Here is a 24,950-nt window from a genome sequence, read left to right as displayed (position 1 = left end):
GGTGATGGAGGGGCATTATTCCTTAACAGGAGCTTTCAAGCCAGAGCCATGTCCTCTTGGCAGCTTCCAGCCTGTAAGTGTGTTGGTATACACTGTGCGATATACTCGTGGGGTCACCAGAGCCCTTGGAAACTGTGAAGTGTGTGAATAGAAATTCATGATGTGTTTGTAAGTGGTCAGCTGAAAAAAAGGTGGGCTTGGGTTTTCTCCTAAGTTGGGTAATCACCACCTCCTTTGCTTTTACTCTGCAAGAAAAGAACTCAGTGGAGAACTAAAAAGGTTTGGGTGAGGACATCAGATCCATCAGTACGGCACCCATTTGGCAGTTTTTCTTACGTTTTCTTGCAAATTTAGAAGGGAGCTGAGAAGGCTTTAGCCTAGCATGGGTGAGTTAACATGTGCACGTGCCTTACTGCTGTATGAGGTCAGGGCTGTGCCTGCTGCTGCTTTAGTAGTGCAAGGTGCTGCTCAGATACCACAAATCTGTTGCGTTTGGACTGCAGTTTGTTTGCTTGTGTTTATTTTATAGTCGGGAGTCTCTGGGAGCTGGTGGAATGTGCAAAGTTTATTTACATGGGTAAGCAGTAATACCCCACATCTGCCAAGTTCTTTCTGTGCTCCCTTTTTAGAGCCGTGGTCAGTCTTTTTGTAGGGACTGTCCAGAGGGTACATTCTGCAATCAGTCAGGCCTGGCTGCACCCCAGGATTGTCCCAAAGGGCATTTTTGCTTGGCTGGAAGTTCCTTGCCTCTCCCATGTCCAGAGGTAAAAGTCAAATATGAAGTTGTTTTTCAAGTAGTAATTTTCAGCAGACTTCCAGTCCCTTGGCAGGCAGCGTTCACTGGTTCTCTCTCTTTATGCAGGGAACTTACACAGATGTACTCAGGGCAGGTTCATGCAAGCCCTGCCCAGCAGGCATGTACTGCAGCGTGGCTGGTCTGACTGAACCAGAAGGACATTGCCAGCCAGGATATTACTGCATTCAAGGTTCCAACACCTCCTCGCCAGTGAGTACTGAATATCTTGCATTGCTTGAGACCTTTTGGCACTACAAAAGCTTTCATAAACCATATATACATTTTATTTTCCTTGCTTCAGATAGGGCTTCCGTTTGGAGATCTTTGCCCACAAGGACATTATTGCCCTGCTGGCACAACACACCCAAAAGAGAAGCCGTGCCCTGCTGGCACCTGGAACGGACAGAGAAGAGCCCAGGATGCCACTTGGTGTCTGCCTTGTGCCCCTGGGTTTTTCTGCAACAAGTCCGGTCAAGATGCTCCTTCAGGACTTTGTGCAGAAGGTGAGACAAAGCCAGAACTTCTTTAGTGACTTAGAAATTCAGTTGGTTTTGAATGGGAGACAGGACTCAAATGCTTTCTGCTTTAAGGCTATTACTGCACAGGAGGGGCAAAGACTGCAAAGCCAGAGGATGGTGTCACTGGAGATCTCTGTCCTCGAGGACATTTCTGCCCTGCAGGCTCAGCAGCACCTTCTCCCTGCCCCAGTGGAGAATACAGTAATGCAACAGGTCAGGAACTGGATCTTTGCAACTTCAGCATGACTTGGGGGAGATGGAAACATAGATTGTATTTTTTGCAGTATCCAAAAATGTCTTCGTAGCTGCTGGTCATTATGAGCATTCAGTATTTTGGGAGGAGGGCTCGGGACAGGTAGAGAAAAGAGTTTTCTGGGAATATATTTCACCCCTGCAGCAGCTCAGGTGTTAGGATTGTAGCAGTGACACTCGGTGTCACCGAGTAGCAATTAACCGGATTTCCTTGCTGTTCTGCCTGCCACCTAATGGTGAGATGTGGAGGTTACTGGGGCTGGCAGAGTGGAGTTGAGAAGCTTGCTGATCCAAACGCCTCTGGGAGAAGGTGCATGTTTGAAGGGCAGTATATTGCAGGAGGGCTTACAGAATAACTTTATTTTGATTTCTGCTTCTTTAAGTGCACCACCAGGCATAAGGAAGTTGAGCACGTGCTGGTTTCCTTCCACTTCTTTACATGATTCCTTTTAATTCCTGTTTCCTTCACAGGTCAAAACAAATGCTTTCCTTGTCCTGCTGGGTTTCACTGTTCAAAAGGACTAAGGCGTCACTGTCCTCCTGGTTTCTATTGCCCTCGGAAAACTGGAATCAGTTTTTATCCTTGTCCCCCTGGGACTTACAACCCCTCCTATGGACTCAGCCAGGCCGAGAGGTGTCAGCAGTGCCCTGCAGGTGAGGAAATGACCCAGTGCTCTGATTGTCCGCGTTGGGCAGTGTCTAAGAGGGTGATCTCTCTGCTTATGTCTTTTCCTAATCTCCTGCTGTGTGTTTTACCTCTAGGAAATGCAAACATAAAAATACACAGTCAAAGGAGGTTCCTTGTTCCACAGGCAGCGTCCCCCAGTGAGCCACAGGTTTTTCTGAGGCTCTGCGGAAGAGTCTGGTTTGCACTCAGGGCTTCCCAGAGGAGCATGATCTGAGCTGGACTGTGGTTTTGTCCTAATTGGGCTGATGCTGAGGGATTGTATCTCACAAAGTCTTTCTGTTTGCCTTCCAGTCAGTGCGTGCAGCACAGCAGCTCTCCTGTTTTTTTTCTGCCATTTTGCTGACACTCTGTTCCCTCTGTGGTCTTCCAGGAATGTTCTGTGGAGAATGGGGGTTATCCTCTCCAAGTGGTCCCTGCTGGCCAGGATTCTTCTGTACAGCAGGTATTGAATTTGGCATTCACATGGCAAAAAGAGAAGTGAAAAAGTAGGATGCTGTGGCCCTTTAGGAATTGTTTTTTGTACATTCTCTGTGAAATCTCTTCCTGGCTTTTATTGCAGAGTGTCAGGATAGTCCTGAGGAACGAAGCGATGTGTTAAGGTTAAGCTCAGTCACGTCAGAAGTTCCTCTAGTCAAACACCTGCTTTCTGAGGCTTGTAGGAAGGACTTAGGAAAAACTGCCAAGAAGTAGACTCAAGCAAGTAGTTACCATAAGAATTTGATTGTTGTGAGCAAGTTTCCTGGCAGCTTTCACCTGATGTTTGTATAAAATAAGGGTTTGTATTTGTAGGGACAAAAGACTACAGACAGATAGGAAGGTAGTGGCAACTTCGTTCAGTCCTTTTACACAATATTCAGTAGCACCGAGTTTTCTCTATGCTGCATGCTGTAACCATGCTGCTGAGGATTAGTGTTTGACACATCTCATGGAACCACGGGACTTGAGTCTAGGTGGTTTCATAAGGATCCTGGCATTTACTTTTAAGTGAGCTACTGTGTCCTTGCAATTATTAAGAAAAATCTGAAATGAGAGCCAAGTGCAGGAGCCAAAAGCCACACAAATATGTATTTTATAGAGGCCTAGCTCTCTGGTTTTGACTGTTTGGATTTGGCAGTTCGTCCCTCCCTCAAGATTTCTTTCAGGTCTTGACCAATTTCTGCGCTCTCTGCAGGGCAGTTGTCGTGAATGCTTTACCAAGATCAAGTCCAAGTTTAAGATACCTTTGGATGCAGTCCAATTTAAAGGAAGTGCTTGCAGCTCACTTTGAGCATTGTTTGCCACACTAGTGAAAGCAGAACTTGCATTTAAAACAGGAAGTCTTTTTTATTTCTAACTTTCTATTTGCCAACTCACATGTAAGCCTGGAGACTGCTTTGAAACAGCAGCCAGCTCAGTGCGATCAGCATTCAGATCTGTGTTTTGCAATGTGATTACAAGCCTTTGAACTTCAGAGATGCTCCCAGTATTCTCATATAAATAAAATAGCTTCTGTACATACTGGCCCCTTCAACAAACAGATGATTCTGAGCTCAGCATGGGAGGATGGGTGTTTGAGCTGTTCCCTTCTTTCAGCTATGGAAATGTTTCTGTAGGTGTGGGGGACAGACTTGCCTATATATAACAACTGATATAATTCAGGATACCTTTGGTCTGTCTTCCTCATGTAGGAGCAAGTGTCCCAAATCCTAATGGAGCCACAAACACGAGCACTGGTGGCCCATGCCCACCTGGACACTTCTGCCCAGCTGGCACAAGTATCCCACAGCGATGCCCTGTGGGCACTTACTCAGACAGGTAAGCTTCTTGGTTCTGCTGATGCTAGTTTTTATTTTCCTTTTCGTTTTGGTTTCTCCCTTAGTCCTTTACCAAAGTGCAGCTCAGTAAGGCTCGTTAGACATACCTCTGCATTGATCATAAAAGCTTCAGAGTTCTTTTCACTTGGCCAGAGGCGTGGACACCAATGGTCTACCTGCTGAACTTGCACACTTGCCAACAGAAAGCCTGCTTATGTCCCTCACTAGGCTCTACAACTGGCAGGACTCCAGCTGCACGTTGTGTCCATCTGGCCATTACTGCAGCTCTGCTGGCCTCATGGCACCCTCCGGACCCTGCTCAGCTGGGTACTACTGCCTGTCTGGAGCTTCCTCACCATCACCATCTGGTGAGCTGCAGTGTGTGAATTGTCGGTGTCTTCATCTGCCTGAGTCCAACATTTAGGGGGTTTGGCAACAGGTAGCTTTAAAAAATGCCACCTTTTTTCCCCAGTATTCGTCTCTCTGCCTTCTCTCAGTCATCCAGGCTCCCGTATTAATTTTGTTTGAGGTATTTGTACCAATGCGTACACGCCAAGGGCGAAGAAGCAGTTGGTCCACCAATCTGTGTTATTGAATGAGATGTTTGCGTTGAACACTGGGAAGGTTATGTGTGCCTGCTTGTAATGAACATAGCCTGATTCCTCCTTGTCCTTTCATTGTGTCTCAGAAATAATAATTTCCAGGGAAGAGTTTCAGGTCCCCAGTGGACAATGCCATATTCTCCAGAATTCCTGGTATAGGTGAAGCAGAGTGTTGAGAATGTTTATCTGTTAAATATGATTTGTTGTGTCTTTGCATGTGAAGCAAGGAGGGGAGAGACGTGGTGGCACAGAACTGAATTACAGCTGAGTTACAGTGGTCATTCTACTTACTGAGTTATGCATCCTCTTGATCTGACCTCTGGGATCCCAGAGAAGACAAGATCCTCATCAGTGGGGTGTTAGCTCCCTTTGTTGGCACTGTCCCTCCTTCAGCAGCTCCCTTTATTGGCCATATCTCTTCTACTTTCTGTGTCCTAGGTATGTGGGAGAAAGGAGGCCCTTGTCCTGTGAGCCACTTCTGCCCAGAAGGAACCAGCTTTCCCTTACCCTGCCTTGCAGGGACTTACAACAACCTCACCAGACAAGCTGCATGCTTCCCTTGTGCTGCAGGCTACTACTGCCCAGAAAATACCACCGACTACAGTGCGAATCCTTGCCCAGCTGGCTTTTACTGCCCCAAAGGTGAGACGGGCCCAGGGGACAAGGCAATCCGTTGGCCAGGCTGAAACATCATTCTTCTTAAAAGCAAGAAATGATCTCTGTGACCAAAACATTTAAGTGTCAGTCTGGTTCTTCACAGAAAAAATCCCTGATCTTTTAAACCATGGATATGGCCGTTGCTTAATTCCCTCAAGGGCTGGCTAAACAGCACCCAGAGACTGTCTTGGCCATGAAGGGCAAGCTGTGCACTGTGGAGATCAGCACTGAGATGAACTGGCAAAGATGACACGAAGTGCTACGGCAGGATTAATAGCCAAGATGGTACTTGCAGTGCGTGAAAGATTCTTGCTCTCTTTATTCCAAAGGAACCAGGTTTGCTACTCAGTTTCCCTGTCCCCGGGGCTACTATAACCCTGATCCCATGACACAGAGCTTGGACAGCTGCTTGCCCTGTCCCCCTGGGCACTACTGTGGGAAGGAGAACCTGACAGCTGCCTCAGGCAAGTGTGATGCAGGTGAGTCTGGACCTGTTTGGCTGTTGTATCGCACAGGCTTGGGGGCAATACATTTGGGAGGCTGATGCTTATATCCTGCAGCTTTTGCCGTAGCCTTTCCAGTCTTTACTTGATTCACTTGCCTAGCTGTAGGCATCTAGTATGACTGAAGACATCCTGGGCATCCACCTGACTTCCATCTCCTGGTTCAGATGGGCACAGACTTCATGTAGGATGTATCTGGTAGCCACGAGCAGTTTCCTCTGCATCTACCATTCTAAACCTGCCTAGGTAGCTGAATTTGAGCCCTGTGACCATAAAACTTAAGGTTGCAAGATCTCTTCTCATCTTTGCTGATGTGGTATTATATAAAAGCACCATTGCCTATACTATTGCATGGAAAATTATGCCGTGGTGGTGTTAAACTTTGGTAGTATTAGCCTGTCCCATATTCTGTGTGCTTTTGGTTGTGCTGTGCAGACATTATATGCAAAGCCATCCCAGCTGATTTATTGATGATGATTTCTGGGGCTCTGTCATTACTAGGGCTTCTCAGTCATCTTTTCTGTTCTCAGGTTGGTTTTGCATCTCAGCTGCCTGGACCTCACAGCCTTTTGATCTGGATAACTACACCAATGCCAACTGCCTCTGTCCTGCCACTGCCACTGGAGGGAAGTGCATAGCTGGTTTCTATTGCCCCACAGGAAGCCCAGAGCCTCTTCCCTGCCCTCCAGGGTTTTACTGCAATGCCTCAGGTTAGTGTCTTTGGAGAATCATCTGTTTTGAGGGGAGTTAAAACAAAGACATTTAAGAACTCGTTAGAGGACCCTAAAGCTAAGTTCTGCTTCTGCGTGGTAAACTTGACTTTGACCAGAATTTGCTGTGTCACTTGGCCTTTGTGGCCAGGTTCCCATCTTCAAAGGACCAGTATAAACACACAGTATTCTAGGTTCGTAGACAGGGAGGATCAGGGTCTCCTGGCAGACTCAGCTGTATCCTCTGCATCTGCAGAGGCTGCAAATGCTGGGATACTGACTGCTGCTTCCTTCTTTCCTACTCCTTTTCTATCCTTTTGGTATGATTTCAGTGTGTTGAATAGGAGCTGTTTTTATCCTGACGCTTCTGTAGAGCTGTGACAGTGCTTGCAGGATACCTCTGGTGTCTCCCTAGACCAGCACAGAACAGGGCTCAGGTGTTACCTTGTGATGTTTACCCACAGGGAGGCTGCAAGGGGTTGTTTTTCCTGCTTTTTTCCTTTGTCTCAGTGCTTTGAGTGCCATTATCCTCTCTGTCTTCCAGGTCTGTCTGTCCCCAGTGGGGAATGTACTGCTGGGTTTTACTGTAAAGGCGGAGCAGCTCTCCCTAAACCGACAGATGGTGTGACTGGGGATATCTGCCCTGTCGGGACTTACTGCAGTGAGTATCCAGCATCAATCAGCACTGAAAATTTCCTGTCGTATGGTATCTGAAACACTGATGGGTGATTTTGAGAGCGTGGTGGCCAGCTTGCTAGGATCTGACCAGAGTGCCCAAAATCCCAGATTCTTCCCATAGTTCTTCCTCTGGCCTGATCTTTGGAAGTGCTAAGTGACGTTATTTGTCTCAGTGTTTAAACTCATCTGTCTTTAGGGTGTAATTAGCTTCACCTCTGTTTCCCTTGGTAAAATGAAGCTAAGAGTGTCTGTCCTCTCCCATGTAGCACTGTGTTTGATCTATGAGTAAAAAATAAGACTTTGCTGATACTGTTTCCGTGCTGCTGTGTGTTCATCCAAACCTTGAATGCAGCAATCTCATTTATTCTTTCTTTGTTCATTCCTCTCTGTCTTGTTTTTGTTCTCACAGCTGCAGCGTCAGCAGTGCCCAAGCTCTGCCCAGCTGGCACCTTTTCCAGCCTCCTGGGGAGGACAATGCTTTCTGAGTGCCAGCCTTGCCCTTCTGGCTTCTACTGCGAGGTACCTGGCCTCAGTGCCCCAACTGGAGAGTGCTGGGAAGGTAAGTCCAGAATAAACTGCTCTGCGGATTGACAAGTCTCTGGGGACGTGCTCAGAGGAGCCTGTGCTTGTGTATATTGAACAAGATCAAATTGATGTCTTCTGCGAGTCACTGTTCTAGAGTGGAAAAGCCATTTCCCTGCTAGGAGGTCTGACTGGGAGTCCTAGAGGTGCTGTAGGCTAAACAGGCATCCAGAAAATAGGAGTTACGTTTTTCACAATGTCCAAATGTTATTTGGTGCATCGACTCTTGAGCCTTGCTGTGGATGAAAGTTTAGAGACTTGCTGTCTCCTTGGTGGTTTCCTTCTCTTGACTGCAGAAGAACAATTTCTGGGTCTGTGTGAAAAGGCCATTAGAGGTTAAAGCGATTCAGATGTGAAAACAGAAATGGAAACTTCTGTATATTCAGAACAATTAAGATATTGGCAAGGGAAGACTCTGATGTTCAGTGGGAAAACTTTATTTGAAGGGTTGCAGTAACTGCATGGAAACAGAGATCAATGCTGTGTCCCTAAGTGTTTTCCTGTGACACTTGTAAGTTCTGCCCTGTCTTCTGGGGACCACTGGGTGGTAAATTTCCTTCTAAGGAGCGCAGCAAGTGGAAAACCTTGATGTGTGTTTGTCCCAGCAGGAGTGTGATTCAGATCAATAGTAATTTAAGGTCAGCAGTTGGTTTATTTTTTGAGTGGTCAGTGAGATGCTTTGTATGCATGGGAGAACCTGTTAGGGGTGTTCTCTTCTAATGAGCAGCACCTCAATAGCTAGTGTATCTCAGTGACTAATTTAGCTTTCTTTACTCTGTCTTACCTGCAGGCTACTACTGTGACAGCCAGCAAGGGCCAGTTACTGATTTTACCCTTTACCCGTGCCCGCAAGGTTTTTACTGCCCACCAGGGACGAACAGGAGCACTCAGTACAGCTGCCCTGCAGGAACCTTTGGACCAAGGCAAAAACTGAAAACTATCAAGGAATGTCAAAGATGCCCGCCAGGAAAATACTGTGAATTCCCTGGACTTGCTGCCCCAACAGGTGTATTGCTGTTCTGAGCATACTGCTCACTGCTGCTAGAGAGCCGTGTCGGTGGCCGATGGCTAGTGCCAGGGCTTGGAGTTAGGACTCCACCAAGGTGAATTGTCCCATTTTACTGTCAAGAACTTTCTCAAAATGGAAAACATTTTTTTTTTTTTCCTAAGCAAGAAGTGAGAAAGAGACTGCAGAAACTAGAATTCTGTGTATGGTACCTTGCCAAAAAATCCAGTGGGGAGTTTTCCAGCGTCAAACCTGTCTGGCATTCTTTTTGGAACTAGTTTGTTCTTTCAGTCTAGTTCCTGATTTACTTTCACGTAATTGATGCACATGTGATTAGGCTTAGCACAGAAAGAGAGGGCAAAATACCCAGCAATAACATCTCCCTGTTTTTTTCAAGATTGTTTTTTCATATGGCAGTGTTATTTTTGCTTGCTTCTTGTCTTGAGCAGATAAAGGCCCTAATTCAGCAAAACACTTCAATAAAATTCTTAATATTTCAGGGTTCACTTAAGGATGCATTGAATATGTGCCTAAAGAGAAATATGTGCTGAAGTTCTTGCCCAAATATGGAGGCAGCACTTAATCCGAGCTTCACTGACAGTCTAGTATCTGGTACCAGTTCTGCACTCCTTACAGTTAAAGCAGCTCCTCTCCTTGACCATCGCATCTCTAATTTGTAGGCTGTCAGTGGCTCTGCACAATGGCGTAGCAAATGACTGTATTTCAGTCTGTGTTCTGAAATTTGCATTTATGTGCCTGTTATTTTAATATACTTATGTATTTTGTATACATTATCTTGTTTACTAGGAGATTGTGCTGAGGGATTTTGGTGCAAAAGTAGTGCCCGAGTAAGAAACCCGCAAGATGGAGAATCGGGACTTCCTTGTCCTCCTGGTCATTATTGTCCTGAAGGTAGGGTGCTTTGCTAAAGCATCATTTTTCTTAATTCATGCAAAGCGTGAGCTGACATTTCCTCACTCCGGTGCCATTGATTTTGCCAGGTACACCGCTTCCATTACAGTGCCCTCCTGGCACGTGGTCTGGCAGTGAAGGCAGGAGGAGTTTGCAGGAATGCCAGCCTTGCCCTGGGGGATATTACTGCAACAGCTCTGGGCAGAGGGCCCCCTCAGGACACTGCAGTCCAGGGTACGTAGAAGAGAGAACACATTTACGTACTCTGTTGTAAGAAGAGGTGTTCTACAAGAGGCGGTCTTTATTCTTTTGAAATAAAGAGACTATGTTCCTGTATTCATGGCTGCAGGTACTACTGTGTCGCTAGGGCCCAGACCCCAACACCCACTGATGGCCTTTCAGGAGCTCCGTGTCCAGTCGGTCACTTTTGTCCTCTTGGATCCAGGAGCCCAGCGCCATGCCCCGCTGGCTCCTACATGCCACACACCCATGGAGAGAAGTGCCATGCTTGCCCAGCAGGTGACTACTGTGTCTCGGCTGAGAAGCCACAGCCGTGTCCCCGGGGTGAGTTAAGGTTCCATTTATGTGCCTGGTTTGTCTTTGATTTTCCAGAGACTGCTGATTCTGATCTGTTTTTTCTTTTTCAGGGTATTTCTGTCCCAACGGCACAGATCTTCCAATTGCTTGTCCAGCGGGGTCCTATAATCCCTCACAAAGGCAAGCCAGCTGCCTCGCCTGTCCTGAAGGGTAAGAGCGATGGGACAGTCAGCTTACAGTTGTATGTGTAAGTAAAGGAGTATTAGAAATAATTGTTTATACAGTCATCATGGAGCAGCGTGTGGTGGGAGAATGAGTTCTTTTACCACTGAAAACCACTTGTGAGGAGGTAGAGCAATTCTTGAACTCTGTTTAGCAACACTGTATAGTTGATTATGGGACCTGGCAAAGTCCTAAATCCAGGTACAACTGCACTGGAAGGGAATTTAGATCAGATGATTATTTAGAGCGAGGAAATCATTGGCACCATAAGCTTTTCTCATGTCTGAAGCAATAGATGGTTCCCTTGGAAACAGGCTGGCAGAGGCCTGTTGACAGGAAAGAGGATCTTGTTCATCACCTGATGCTGAGTCTGGCTCTTCCTTGGGGGATTCATCTCCAATTACTGACTGGATACGACCTTGATTAACTTTTACAAGTTGATGAATCACAGCCTGGATGTGTTATGACTCCAGTTAAGAAAATTATGTCTCTGTGGCTTTTGCAATTATGCCGTCAATTTGTCATATGAGGAAACAACCAAGAATGTAGTAATATGCATAAGTACGTCTCTTTTGTGGTCAACACAGCTCAGCCGCCACATTAGACTAGCTAATCCCACCATTAAATCATTATTTAGATATTTGCGGATAGAATATTGCTAGAAAATGTTTTGTTTTGGTTTTTTTTCCATTTTTTTTTAATATCTCTTTGGACCAGGTTCTTCTGCCCCCAGAATTCCTCTTCCTTTTTGGAGAATGAGTGTTCAGCTGGCCACTACTGCCCTACTGGTACTGCTTCTGCAACGCAGTTCCCGTGTCCTAAGGGGACTTACAACCCGCAGACGGGAAGCAGCCTGATGTCTCACTGTACCCCCTGTGACCCAGGTAAACAGCAAATCAGCATATCTCAGGATAGTGACAGGAGAATGTGTGAAAATGTATATTGAATATCCCTGAGCTTCAGTGGTTCGGTGGATGAATTGTGTAAGCGTGTAGCTTGTTCTCTGACGTATTTTTCTGTTTTTTTTTCTGCCAGCACTAATGGCATTGCATTGCTTTCTCAGGGCACTACTGTGCACTTGCGGGGCAGTCGCGTGTTACAGGACCCTGCTTGGCTGGATTCTACTGCAGCGGAGGTGTTTCTAGTCCAGCACCTACAGACGGTCTTCTGGGGAACGTGTGCCCGAAGGGAGCTTACTGTCCTGTGGCCTCTGCCTTTCCACAGCCCTGTCCTCCTGGTTATTATAGCAACTCAACTGGGAATACTGGGATAGAGGACTGTCTCCTGTGTGATGCAGGTACAATATTGAAAGAAAGGATTAACGAGAGTCAGACGCCAGCATTTCTAGGGATCCTGAGAAACTTTGTGGTTCTAGAGCATGCAGTTATCAACAACTGCTTTAACGGAGAGAGATGTTAGGCAGGGCATAGGGACACTGAATCTGCCACTTTTCCATGTGAAGAGGATACTCACAGTGCAGTGCAAGTTTCTGCGCTGTGCGCTTCCCTTTCCACACTTCCTCTAGATGCTTTCATACTTAGAGAGGATACAAGGAGTGCTGTTTGTTCAGACATGCAAGCTCTGTACTTGCAGCTGTTCTCAGTGAAAGCATCTCAAGGAGAAGGATGTACGTGACATCAAACAATACTTCAGTGATTATTTCCTTGTTATGTACTTGCTATTGTCTGTCCTGTGTGACCATTATGGTCCTTTTATAGTCCCTCTTAATTTCAGGATATTTCTGCAATGGGACTGGACTTGTTTCTCCAACTGGATTATGTGAGGCCGGATTCTACTGTAGTGGAGGAACCATTTCTCCTAAACCTCCCAGGGTAAGCTGTGCTTGTGGTGTAAATAGTGTAAAATGCTGTGAAACTGAAGACTATAAGGTCACCTTAGTTCTTTTACACCAGATCCGTTACTACATTATCTTCTGCATCAGGTCCATCTGGTTTATTGATAGTGAAAGAGGCTAGAGATGGCAAAAGACACCTGGCCTTCTTTCAGTTCTTACATCTAAAAGCTGACCGAAAATAGCTCTATCTTTGCATATTGATGCTGCAAAGCAGAGTGGAATGCCATATCAGGTTAAAATTACAGAGGCTAGGAGTGCATGAGTTTGATTAGGATACTGCATCTGCCAGCCCTCCTCCTAGGCACAACACAGTGAGAGTTTGTAAAGATGGTGACTCAACAAGGTGCTGGTTTTACACCACAGCTCTGCAGACTATGAATGAAGGAAGGGTGGTGCCATGTTCCAAATGGCCACCCCAGCAAGATTTGTTATGGGCAGAATTCTGATCCCTTATTTTGGAAAAGATGTGCAACCTTAAAGGCTGAGGTGTGAGCGCAGGATTTCATACTACATGTGTAATTCTCTTCACCTTTAGAATCTGACATAGATCTTTTTGCAAAGCCACCCTCTACATTTGTAGACTGTGACTATGGTGTTTTTCTTCAAAGACAACAGTCAGTGGAGGACCATGTCCACCTGGACATTACTGTGTGGTGGGGAGCAGCAGAGCCGAGCCTTGCCCTGCAGGGAGTTACAGCCCATCTTGGAGTATGGCACAGTGTTTGGAGTGCCCAGAAGGCTTTTTCTGCGTAACTGCTTCCACCAACTACACAGATTGCCCTGCAGGTGGGTCTGATTGCACCTACCCCCTCGATTCTGGGAAATTTTAAGGGATTGGGAGATGCCCCTACGGCTATTTGGAGATTTGACTGGGTTCCAGGAGGCATGAATCTCTTCCACTGAGCAGATCAATGACCTTCGTCAAAGAATGTAAGCTCTTTGGGAGTAGTGATGAATGGCGAGATTGGCTCGCCATCATAGCTTGGGATCAGTCCTCCTCAGAAAGACACAAAGAGAATGCTATGTGTGCAGGTTGGGGATTCTTCCAAGGCTATTACCAGCACATGGTAACCTTTATGAAACCTGTCTTGTCTTTTCCTAGGTCACTATTGCCCCAGGAATACAGAATTTGCCACACAGTATCCTTGTCCCCCTGGAACCTACAATGAAGCTTTAAATATCTGGGATGCTTCCAAGTGCCAGCTGTGTCCTCCTGGAAGGGTCTGTTCCAAGCCTGGCCTAGCAAGACCAGATGGACTGTGCATGCCTGGATGGTTTTGTCCACCTGGATCCACGTCAAGCAAACCAGTGTTTCCTGGAAATTACTCTGGTACGAAGGGGAATGGTAAAGAGTGATGATGATTATAATTGAGGAGATGGTATTATAGAGGCACCTAAAGGACTCAGGCACCTTCAGGATGGCTTACTTTCCTTTTTTGCTTTCCGTAATTCAGTGTTTTGGTTCTGTGCTTCCTGAGCTCTTTAGATAAGATAGAGTGTTTGCAATTATTATGTTTCAACTCAGTCTGTGTGTTTTCTGTTAGCAGGCATTGCAACTCCAGCTTCTGGATCTGTTGGGTTGTGCCAAGCAGGAACCTTTTGTCCTGCTGGTTCATTTTTTCCTCTTCCCTGCACTCCAGGTAGGAGAAGAGTCTTTTTTTCTGCACAAGCTGTTTGGGTTGGGTTATTTGTACTCTTTTCCCTTTTGCTGAGATCAGTAGGCAATCCCAGTCTCGTGCTATGACTGTTTGGTTCCGGTGTCTCTTAAATGATGGTCTTGCTTCTGCCTGCTGCATCAGGTTCGTACTGTGCAACTGCAGAGCTAGCAGCTCCATCAGGTCCCTGTGAGGCTGGCTTCTACTGCATGGGAGGCTCCACGCTCCCAAACCCCATGGATGGAGCAATGGGGAACATTTGTCCTCGAGGCCACTTTTGTCCTGCAGGGAGTTCTTCTCCATCTCCGTGTCCACCAGGTAGGTTTGATGGCAGTTGCTGCATACTGTAATTTCTCTTCCCAGTGCCCAGTGTGCTGCTGAGCTCATCTGAGTCTGTGCCATTGTTCTGCAACCGTTTGTTACTTTGCGCTGAAGCATGCCTTCGTGTTCCCTAAGGAACAGCTCCCTTTAAATTCCTTCCTAGCCGGGATCCTTTTGGCATTCCTAGCTGGGGCTAGTGGAGCTAGAAAGTTACTGTGTGAGCAGCTCGTGCTTCTCTCCACAGCCACTTCCAGCAGGGTCTGGGATGGTGTGAGAATGTGCTTTTGGTGGCTTTTTGTTTTCAGGCTCCTTTTTGGCTCATTGTGGTGGCCAGTCAGCGCAGGATTGCCAGGCCTGCTTCCCAGGATGGTTCTGTTCTCAGCGTGGTCAGAGCTCCCCTGAGGGCTTGTGTAAAGAAGGATGGTTTTGCCCGGAGGGCTCTGTATCAGGCCAGCATTCAGGTAGGAAATATCGGGGGCCGTTCTTTACCTACAGGAGTTGCAGTGCTCTTAAAATCTGCCTTTACTTACACTTTCAAGTTAAATTTAGAGATGGATAGCTATTTAGATTTTAAAATATTTTCCAGGAATTATTCCAAGTAATGCAGGTTAAGTAGTAGGTAATTGTCTGTAAATAGAGTAGGAAAAATAGATCTTACAAACCAAGCTGAACCACGTGTCGGTGAAGAGAGGCTGCAGCCCCTTCAGCTTTCCGAAAGCGGTTAAGGGTGACACACGTGCATGGCTGCTCAGTTAAAAGCCTAGCTCAGTGAAACGTGAAGGTGGTGTTCAGCGTGCAGTGCGTGGCACTCCACTGCTCAGATCTGTGTTGAGCAATGCTCTTAACAAAACCAGGGGTTTTTTTTTGTTCTTTATAAAGCTTTTATCTTAATAAATCTTCCAGTTCTAGCTTTGTGGTGATGCTTCCTCAAAGGACATAAGCAGAGCAGTGATGCTAGAAGTATGTTTCTTGTTTTGCTCCTAGACTATTTGTGTCCTGTGGGTCACTACTGCCCCACTGGCAGCCCACAGCCCATACCCTGTCCCTCTGGAAAATATCAGGACCAGGCTGGGAAAAGCCAGTGTGAAACATGCCCAGCAGGAATGTAAGTGAAACGGATTTGCTCCTTCCTCTTGATTCGTTCCTCAGGAATTAGCACGTGTATTTCCCTCTGCCTTAGGCTGCTCTGTGTGTTGTGTCTTTCAATACACAAGGCTGGTTTTCTTGTTTCTGCTTTCATATCACCTTTCCCTTTATTGTTTCATTTCATGTACTGCAACCTGTGTATTGTAGAAGATCCAGCCTGCTAGGTTTGTCTGCTGGAATGGACAAAATGGTCCTGACAGGTTGCATCTCAGCTCTCTGTTTGTTTCCTTTCGAGTAATTTGCTTTCCTTTTATTGTGTAGTCTTAAACTGTCACTGTTGTGCAGAAAGTGTTTCTTAGTCTCTAGCAGGACAGGGCATGGGCTGAGGCAAGACTTGAGTTTGGTTTTTTTTTCTGTAGGTTCTGTGCCCTGAAAGACCAGACAGGCGATCTCCAAGAGAACTTCTCACATGGAGTGGTCAAACCAATAGAATGTCCAACAGGATATTACTGCCTGTCAGGAACAAAAGCTGCCAGTCAGTACCCATGCCCAGAGGGTACCTACAGCAACCAAACTGGACTGGGAAATCCCAGGGAATGCAAGCCGTGTCCTGGAGGCACCTTTTGTGGCAGTGCAGGTAGGAATCTCGTGTGGATTTGGTACAATCCTAGGCTATTTTGTATCTAGGGGGGTCAAAAAGTTCCACCAGTGGGTGAAGTGTTCTTCTGCATGCAGTTTGTATGACTTTTAGGTAGCATTTGTCCCATCTCTGGGACTCCTTGAGTGGAGATTCTTTGTGATGATTTTCAAGATTTTTACAAACTGTCTTTTCTAAGTTTAATTAAAGAGGCAGCCCCTTCTGTAAAGGTGATCTAGAAAGCTGCTTTGGCCTTTACTATCTGGTAATCAGTTGTGTAATTAAATATGGAGACTGTAGATCAAGCTTTTAAGTAACAGAGCTAGTCACAGGCCAGTAGACTGAAATCATTGTGATAATAAGGCTTGTGTGGTTTGTTTAGTGCAGAAGCTGTGATTTATGTAATACTACTGGCTTATTTGGCTTCGTGTTCCTTTTCTTTAGGACTCTCCTCTCCAAGCGGTCTGTGTTTGCCTGGGTATTACTGCACTTCAAAGGCACGTGTACCCAATCCTGTCAATGATGAGGCAGGCAGCCTTTGCCCAGCAGGCCATTACTGCCCACCAGGTAGCAGCAAGCCAGTACCGTGTCCCACTGGCACGTTTTTACCTCAGTCTGGGATGGTTTACCGTAATGCCTGTCTGCCCTGCCCTCAGGGGAGGTTTTGCCAAGGAGAAGGCCAGGCTGCTGTTTCTGGTGTGTATTGCATGCATCTAATCTTTTTTGTCTCCCAGGCTGGATTTTTTTTCACATTTTCTGGTTGCTTAAACCTAATGCTGAAGCTTTTCTTTCTTGCAGGAACATGTTACGCTGGGTATTTCTGTGATCTTGGATCTACACAGCCAGATCATAAGCACTGCCCCCCCGGCTTCTACTGTCCTGAAGGCTCTGAATCCCCAATCCCATGCAGCCCTGGAAGCTTCAGCTCTGACAGTGGAAAAGGGCAGTCAACAGACTGTCAGCTCTGCCCAGCTGGATATTTCTGCAGTGGTGAGTCTCTGCTGGTGTGTTTGGGAACTGGGGGATTACACCATGTGAGTCAAGATAGGCACCCAGTACAGCTTTATTTCTTAAAAGCTTGTCCTTAGCAGATACAGGAATAACAAACTCAGTAAGTGCCGCACATCATCTTTGGTTAGCAATGGTTTCTGCAGGATGTGCACCAAGTATAAATGCCCCGAACCATTTGTCTTTGAAAACTCCTGTTGGGTTCTCGGTAGCAGTCTCAGGTCACCAATAACACTTCTTGCTATTACACTTTCTTTCTTCCTTGGCTCAACCATCTCTTCTAAATGTCTTATATGTCTTCAGCCTCTCAGGGAAACAAAATAGCTTGGCAAACAGGCGCTTGGAACTGGCTGGCAGCCAGTGTCTGCTCTGAGGCAGCTGGTCCTTCTCAGAGGTTCTCACCATCTGCCTGTACAAGATGTTTGTTTGCTCCCCTCAACACCGAAATATTTTCGGTCACACTGACAGTAACAGATTCACCCATCACCTTCCGTAAGACACTGAGACTTTTCCGTGCTCAGGTGAGGAAGTGAAACAACAGGGAGGAAATGACTTGACTGAACTAACATGAGTTTATAGCAGAGCTAGAACCACAACTGAGAGCCTCAGAATCACAGCTGAGAACTTTAGTTGGAAGCCTGTGTTTCCCTCAGGCATGTAATTCAGAACTGACTTTGCGATAAGATGTTCTTTGTCTGAGGCTGAACTTCAGAGAATAGGTGCTTTCTGACTCATGTTACAGGTACATGGTGAAGGAGATCACGATTTCAGGAGATAAGGGTTTCTATTGTGTTTGATCTGGCAAAGAAAAAGCTTTGCTTTCTTTGTTGCGCGTGGCTGGGCAAATCCACTTCTGAAGAACCACGTTCTGCAGGCTACTAGTTCCCACCTGGCCAGACTTCTGTTACTCCTGTTCTCTATCGCTGCCCACGAGGCTTTTACTGCCCCACAGGGTCTGCTTTTCCTAGGCCCTGTGAGAACAGGACATATCAGCCACAGGAAGGATCTTTGTGACCTGTGCCCAGCGGGATTCTTCTGTAAACAGCCTAACAAAAGTGAGGAGCCTGGAGGGGGCTGTGTAGTGTTATAAAAAGGGATTCCATGTCACTAAGGGCTGAGTCTTCCTCTTAGGCTTAGTGGAACAAAAAGGATTTTGAATGCCGTAGCTTCCTCTCTTCTGTTAAGGTTCTGCTGAGTCAGTATTACATGGATTGAACTGGGCAGGCAGGTGCGTCAGTTTCTCCCAAGAACGGAAGTCTAAACACATTTTGAAGACTGTGAGGGTTGTAGGTGAGCAAGTAGGCTGAAGCCAAATCTTTCTGCTATCTGGGGAAAGAAACTCCATGCCAAGGAAAATACAAGTAACAAAGATACCTATGTGCGGCAGCTCAGGCGTGCAACAAAAAAATACGTCTGCGCAGGTGTGATTGGAATCCATAGGTGGGTTTAGTCTAATAAAACTATAGACGGCTCCTTTGTAGACATGTGTGACTGAGCTAGTTTTGTGTACTCCCTCTGTAGTCAACGAAGAGAAAAAGGCACTTGTGAGGTGCAATTTCTCTTTCTCATTTTAGATGTCTGCCTTAGAATGAGATGAATTGTACCTGAAGTGCAGTTCCTCTGAAAGTGCCATTTCTCTCCAATTACCGCAACAGGAATCTGAACAACTAAATCAGAAGTACACATGATGAATCCCATGTCCTAGGTCTGGCTGAACTAACAGGGGAGGAAGGTTGACTGTTGATAGAGAACGACATTGCCTGTCACCTCTTGTAATATCTCCTGAGCAAGACAGTATTCTTTGTATCCTAGGTTCTGGAGCACGTACTCCTGAGCTGTGCCCTGCTGGATACTTCTGCCTGCCAGGTACCAACTTCAGTACAGAACATCCGTGTCCAAAGGGTACTGTTGGCCCCAGGACTGGCGCCACTAGCGAGTCAGACTGTGAGCCCTGCCCAGCAGGTAAGTAGGGCTTTGGCACAAGAAACCCAAGGGTTTCTTGTGAGGAAAATATGGCTTCTTCCTTCATGCTGTTGACTCCTTCACTAATGGCCTGTGCAGGTCGTCACACTGAGATGGCTTTTCTGTTCATTTTTAGGCATGTATTGCTCAGCACCAGGTCTGTCACAGCCTTCTGGGTTTTGCTATTCAGGTTATCACTGTGCCAAGGGAGCCATCAGCCCAGCCCCCTTCAAACCCAGGGTGAGTGCTGGGCGGCAGCACAGTAAACCTAGTGACCTGGGCACAAAGACTGGGCTGTCACAACCTCACCGCTTCTGGAGTAACGTTTTCCAGGCATTACTGCTCTATACGGGGTTGCTCATGCCTTTTAGTGCTGCCCTTGAGAGCTCTTCAGATGTACTGACATGCTGTTCTTAATGTCTGCTGGAGTATGTTGCTACCTAGTAATAAATTCTGGCTGGATCTCCATTTCTGTAGATCTCACTGGCGTGTGCTGTCTAAAATCTCCTCCAAAAGATGGCATCAGGGATAGGATAGCCACGCCTCAGCAGCCAGTGCCCTTTTTATGCCAGCCGTGGTCTCCATTTAGTTTCAGTGGCAGCCAACTTGGCTCCCATGTGCCCTTTCCAGAACCTGTCTCTATAGTACGTTGTGCTAAATCTTCTTTCAATAACACTTTTTCTCTCCTTCTCTGTATTTTTCTGATACAGGTGGAATCTTCCAGCCTTGGTCCGCCTGGTAATGACATCTGTCCTGTAGGGCATTTCTGCCCCAGTGGTACGGGATATCCTGTGCCCTGTCCTGCTGGATCCTTGTCTACCATCGTGGGCCTGGAGGCAGAGGAGCAGTGCCAGCCCTGCCCGGCTGGACGCTATTGTAGCGGGACAGGATTGTCTGATCTGGCCCAGACGTCGCTGTGTAATGCAGGGTGCTGTGAGACAGTCACTTGTTAGTGGGAAAATACAGCTGGCAGGACTGCTGTAGGTTAGAGGGACATCCAAACTAAGAGATGCTGGCCTGAATATCTCTTGTCGAATGCCTTGTGTGCAAATATTTATACTCAGCATTAATTACACTGCAAAGACTTTGTTCTTAGCCCTTCAAGTCAGCTATATAGCATCTGCTTGGTGATCACAGTAGATGTTTCAGAGCCATTCCTTTTCCCTTATGCTTGCCTGACATTCTGTCCCAACCTTAGACATGGTTTTTCACTGTTTTTGCCCATAGGTTTAGTGTTTTACAAATCCCTTTTTTAGCTTCATGATCACACTTGCTGAGCGTTTGACCTGGCTGTCCTTTTCCCTTCTGCATTTTATCTCTTCTCCCACAGGGTGGTGCAATAACCAGTGACAAGGCAGCATTTCCAGCCTGCATAATGCAAGCAGAAAACTATTTGTCCATCTCATGATTATGCCTCCTAGCAAGAGGCAAAAAATCACAGCTTTGCTGTTCTTTTTGTTCAGTGCTGTTCCTTTTGCACTCAGTCATTTGCCCTAAGGACTCGGAATGTTTTTTTCTTCACAAACTACGTTCTTTGAATCCTTATCTACAGCACGCAATGGTATCGTGGCTCTCGTTTTGTTGTTGCTTAGCTCTTACCATAATAGTTTTTATATTTCCTCATCTTTACTTGTGAGGATGTGTGAGGGAAGTGGTAAAGGGAAGAGTCAGTGCAGAACTAGACAGCATTAAAGCAGAGGCCCGGAGATAAAAGGAGGCGAAGCAAAGACAGCAGGAACTGAACACTTGGGCCATGTTCTATTGAAGTAAAAAACCTTTAGTTTTCAAAGGCTTTTCCTTCCAGAATGAGAACACTTTACAGTCAGCTTAGTGCAAAAAAAGCCTTTTACCAGGATTTTCAGTGGCAACTAAATTACAGATGCAGGCGTGAGGTTGTTAGCAAAACTGAAATAAACTGCATTTTCAAGGGCTGTTTCTTCATGTGGATCTTGATTAGTGCCTCTCCCATCTCTTGTCTCTGAACGGGGTTGTGAGCATTGTTTCACGTCTGAATTCTCTCTCTGCAGGTACGTTTGCCTGGAAGGAAACTCTGCTCCCCGCCCTTCTGATGGGATTCATGGATACAGATGTCCCAGTGGCTTCTACTGTCCTGCAGGCACCGGGCTGGAACTGCCCTGTGAGCCTGGCACATTCAGCCCTGTACCTGGGGCCAGCATCTGCCTCCCTTGCCCGGCTGGCATGGCCTGCAGCAATGCTGCCACCGTCGAGCCACTCAGCTGCCCCAGAGGTGAGCAATGCATGTGTGCAGCAGAGCCCCTCACGTGCAAATGGGAAGAGGTGCCATGGATGCCTGCACAACTCTGGATGAACCATAGCAGTGGCCCACTCCAGGGGACAGAGTGTTTGCCATTAGTTAGAGCACGCTCGGCATTCCCACCTCTTTCTCCTTTCTTATTTGAGCAGTGTCTCATCCACCTCTCTGAATGTACAGGTTACTACTGTCCCGTTCGGACTGCTTTCCCCCTGCCGTGCCCTGAGGGGACGCTGAACGCCCTGGAGGGGGCAGTGGCCCCCACTGCCTGCGAGCTGTGCCCGGTGGGGAGGTACTGCAGAGGAGATGCTAACTGGGAACCTGATGGTGAGTCTGGTTAATAACAGGCCACCCACAACAAAAGAGTTGGAGATTCAGAGCTGAAGGGTGCAGGGAAGTAGAAGACGTACCTCAGTGAACAGAGGCAGCAAAGGCTGTTGGAGGGTACCCTGCTACCCTGTGTCTGTGCCTATCAGGCACTTCTTTTCTCTGTTTCTTTCTTTTAACTGAGCATTAGCTTTGGGTGTTACTTTTATGTTACTGCATTACTTTCCTTGTCTCCCTTAGTTTTTTTCCACTTTATCTTTCTTTGCTTTTAATCTTTATGTTGCTCTTCTTTCTGTTCTCCTAAATACTTCTCCTCCGATTTAAGCACAGAGTGATTGTCACAGGTTGGACACATGAGAAGAAGAGAGGCAGAACTCTTTCCACTGAAAGCTAAATATGAGGAGCCAGTTAGAGAAGTGAGAAGGTGAACAAATGCCAGATGAGGTCACTGCGAGTAAAGAAAGGAAATAATAGAGGCCAAGGATTGATGGGGAAGGGGGGAAGAGAAACCAAAGGTGAACAGCCCAGGATATCAGTAGTGATAAAACAGGACAAGGGTGGGCTTCTGATTCTCTTGAGTTATCTGCCTACATCTGAGGGTTAGAGGAGGTGCCTCTTAACTGACTATGATGCCACGGGCTGGCGATTGCCACCCTCTCTGTTATCCCGTGGCAGGTCCGTGTTCAGCTGGGTACTACTGTGAAGGAGGAGCCACTGATGCCATTCCACGTGGGACACCTGCGTTCCCGCTCAGTGGGCCCTGCCCGCTTGGGCACTATTGTCCAGAGGGCACTCATTTCCCAGTTGCCTGCCCAGCTGGGACTCTGAACAATGCCACAGGTGAGTGTGACTTCACCCACAGGTTTCTCCTGTGGCCCCCAGTGGTGAGAGATGTCGTGGCTGGCAGCCGTGGTGAGGGGGTGTCCCTAGGTCACCAGGGGGTATCGGTACACTCGGCCAGGCCTGGTGGTGGCGATGTGTTATCAATTCAAATAAGTGCTGATGATGCTGTGGCTGTACTTGTGTGCGCCTTCATCTCTCTTGTTGACCTTGACTTTTGGTTTCCTCCTCAGGTGGTACCTCCCCAGAGAGCTGTGTGCCATGTTATGCTGGATCTTTCTGTGCTAGCGTCGGTTTGAGTTCTCCAACAGGACCTTGTACTGAGGGCTTTTACTGCCCAGCAAACTTCAGCTCCGTCAGCCCCACAGCATTCCTCTGCCCTAAGGTACTGCTTAGTGACAGCTGGGCAGTGGAAAAGGGGGGTTACAGCTCTGGGCAGGAGGTGTTCCTTTTCCACAGTGACAAAAGGTCACACAGGCCTTATTGAAATGTTGATTACATCCACACGGAACGTTGCCCTAGGCTTTGGTAATGCTGGGATTCACCCTTTACAGAGACCCTAAGTTTGCCACCACCTCCATGCAATCCTCTTCCTTCTCTGTCGTTGCCAGGGTCACTTCTGCCGGTCAGGGGCAGCCCACCCAACGCCGTGCCCAGCTGGGGAGTACCAGCCGACCAGCGGCTCTGCGTCCTGTGTTCCATGCCAGAGAGGGTTCTACTGCCAGGAGCCGGTGGCAGGAGACCCCAGGCGCTGCCCAGCACATTCTTACTGTCCTGCAGGTACACTGAAACTTGCATACCAGCTATGCCAAGGATTCAAATGTTGTGTGCCTCACTGCGATCCCAGAGTTCTCCAAACCTAGTGTGTGTCTTCCTGTGGGCCAGGTGGTGATGAGGTGGCAATGAGCAGATGTGTTATAGCTGCCGCCCTGCTTTCTGGGAGTCATTTGTTATGCTCTGATACAGTGCTTGAGTCTTGTCAGATCACAACAGTCTTCCTAGGGTTTTCTATTGTCTCTGTGGTCTCCCTTTCAGGCACTCGGGTTCCTCTCATGTGTCCTGACGGCACCTTCACTCCTGGAAATATGACTGGCCTCTGGAACGAGAAGGAATGCCTGCCTTGCTTACCCGGGCACTACTGCAGGTTATGATTCATTTCAATCTGACATTTTTTCACTTCTGTCTTAAGCAGTTCGGCATCCTTATTTTGTGCTGATAAGTTGATGCTACGTTCCTCCCAGCTTCACCACCACATCTCTCATTCAAAGAAAAGAAATACAAGCTTAGACATAGCTTTTGGTTACAGAAATATTAGGTCTGTGAATTTTGGGAGGCATCCCAAAGCAGTCTGACTTTGTTGTCGTGCTACAAAGAAGCATCTGAAAGAGACAGTAGGTAACATTTGTGAAAACATGGAAGTAATCCAGAAAGTCCAGCCCAGTGGAAAGTCATCCACAATTTCATCTGAAGCTATTTGCCCGCGTTCATGGAATTTGAACTCAAAAGTGCCTGGTTCACTCTAGTCATCTGCATGTTTTTGTAAGCGGAAAAAATGGGTCTATTTTCTCTCTCATATCATGGTAGGAAGTTCCTATTTTTTTGTGGCAGACCTCAGAGTTCATTGCATCAATACTTGCTCTGCTTCTGCACCAAATCATTAGCAGTAGGTCTTATATAAATTCTTACTGTCCTCTTTGCTCCAGGCACGGACGGCTGGAGGGGAAGTGTGCTGCTGGGTATTTCTGCCTTGCTGGGAGCTCTCAGTATGCTCCGCAGGGCCACAGCTTTTCCTGGCGCTTCCTGGCTGGGTGCCGTTGGGGTCAGGTGTGTGCAGGGCTGTGTCCTGCAGGTAAGTGAGAATCTCTGTAGTATTTAAAGTAGAGAATATTAACTTGCTTCTAAACAGTTGGAGAGCAGGTGTTATCTTGCGTAATATATTGTGATCTCTTCCTTTAAGTTGTCATTGCTCATCGGTTTCCTCTGTTTTTACATGTTTTGAACAAAGAGGTGTGCCTGACCGAAAAGGCCACCTTGAGTTTGTGATGCTGGACTGCTAGTCCTGACAAGTTTGAAGGCTGTTGGTTTGGCTCTCTGTATGCACAGCAGGATCCCAACAACTGTGCAGATGTTCGTTCTACAACAGGAGACTCTTGCCAAGTAATTTTTGACATTGGACAGCTTTCATATTTTGCTTTCATCTCTTTCCCATCCATTTCTGTAGGTTTCTACTGCCTGGAGGGATCTGAGGTACCTATACCATGTCCTGCCAATACTATTCGAGATATTCCAGGGGCTGTGAAGAAAGACGACTGCCTGCCCTGTCCTCCAGGCCACTGGTGCAAAGCAGGTTGGAACTCAGGGCGTAAACAGTGAGGGGAGGGAATGGGAGCTGCTTTTCAAGAAAGTTTCATGTGTCCCTGAGTCCGGTGAGGCTAGCTTTGATACCACATACTGCCTTGTGGAACAGTCCTTTCAGGAGGACACACTGTCTCTAGTGATGAGTTCCAGTGTCTGCAGAGCAAAGAGACATT

The 24,950-nt window shown here is 47.0% G+C and overlaps 1 protein-coding gene across 1 annotated transcript in view; it reads left to right on the top strand.

Moving 5' to 3' along the window:
- Positions 1 to 24,950, top strand: part of LOC147597871 (uncharacterized) — a 72,846-nt gene that overhangs the window by 33,251 nt on the left and 14,645 nt on the right. Inside the window, exons 11-34 of the mRNA XM_086765994.1 lie at positions 630 to 764; positions 863 to 1,006; positions 1,098 to 1,299; positions 1,387 to 1,527; positions 2,038 to 2,220; positions 2,625 to 2,696; positions 3,922 to 4,048; positions 4,276 to 4,415; positions 5,088 to 5,291; positions 5,636 to 5,785; positions 6,340 to 6,519; positions 16,455 to 16,706; positions 16,809 to 17,000; positions 18,831 to 18,980; positions 19,117 to 19,220; positions 19,691 to 19,908; positions 21,008 to 21,228; positions 21,433 to 21,579; positions 22,255 to 22,419; positions 22,653 to 22,804; positions 23,031 to 23,199; positions 23,455 to 23,563; positions 24,123 to 24,268; positions 24,641 to 24,766. Coding sequence (XP_086622120.1) covers positions 630 to 764; positions 863 to 1,006; positions 1,098 to 1,299; positions 1,387 to 1,527; positions 2,038 to 2,220; positions 2,625 to 2,696; positions 3,922 to 4,048; positions 4,276 to 4,415; positions 5,088 to 5,291; positions 5,636 to 5,785; positions 6,340 to 6,519; positions 16,455 to 16,706; positions 16,809 to 17,000; positions 18,831 to 18,980; positions 19,117 to 19,220; positions 19,691 to 19,908; positions 21,008 to 21,228; positions 21,433 to 21,579; positions 22,255 to 22,419; positions 22,653 to 22,804; positions 23,031 to 23,199; positions 23,455 to 23,563; positions 24,123 to 24,268; positions 24,641 to 24,766 — 3,829 coding nt within the window. The remainder of the gene's footprint in view (positions 1 to 629; positions 765 to 862; positions 1,007 to 1,097; positions 1,300 to 1,386; positions 1,528 to 2,037; positions 2,221 to 2,624; positions 2,697 to 3,921; positions 4,049 to 4,275; positions 4,416 to 5,087; positions 5,292 to 5,635; positions 5,786 to 6,339; positions 6,520 to 16,454; positions 16,707 to 16,808; positions 17,001 to 18,830; positions 18,981 to 19,116; positions 19,221 to 19,690; positions 19,909 to 21,007; positions 21,229 to 21,432; positions 21,580 to 22,254; positions 22,420 to 22,652; positions 22,805 to 23,030; positions 23,200 to 23,454; positions 23,564 to 24,122; positions 24,269 to 24,640; positions 24,767 to 24,950) is intronic.

The sequence above is a fragment of the Chlamydotis macqueenii genome, chromosome 24, assembly GCF_036417535.1.
Source record: "Chlamydotis macqueenii isolate bChlMac1 chromosome 24, bChlMac1.mat, whole genome shotgun sequence".
NCBI lineage: Eukaryota > Metazoa > Chordata > Aves > Otidiformes > Otididae > Chlamydotis > Chlamydotis macqueenii.
This window is presented reverse-complemented; position numbering and strand designations above follow the sequence as displayed.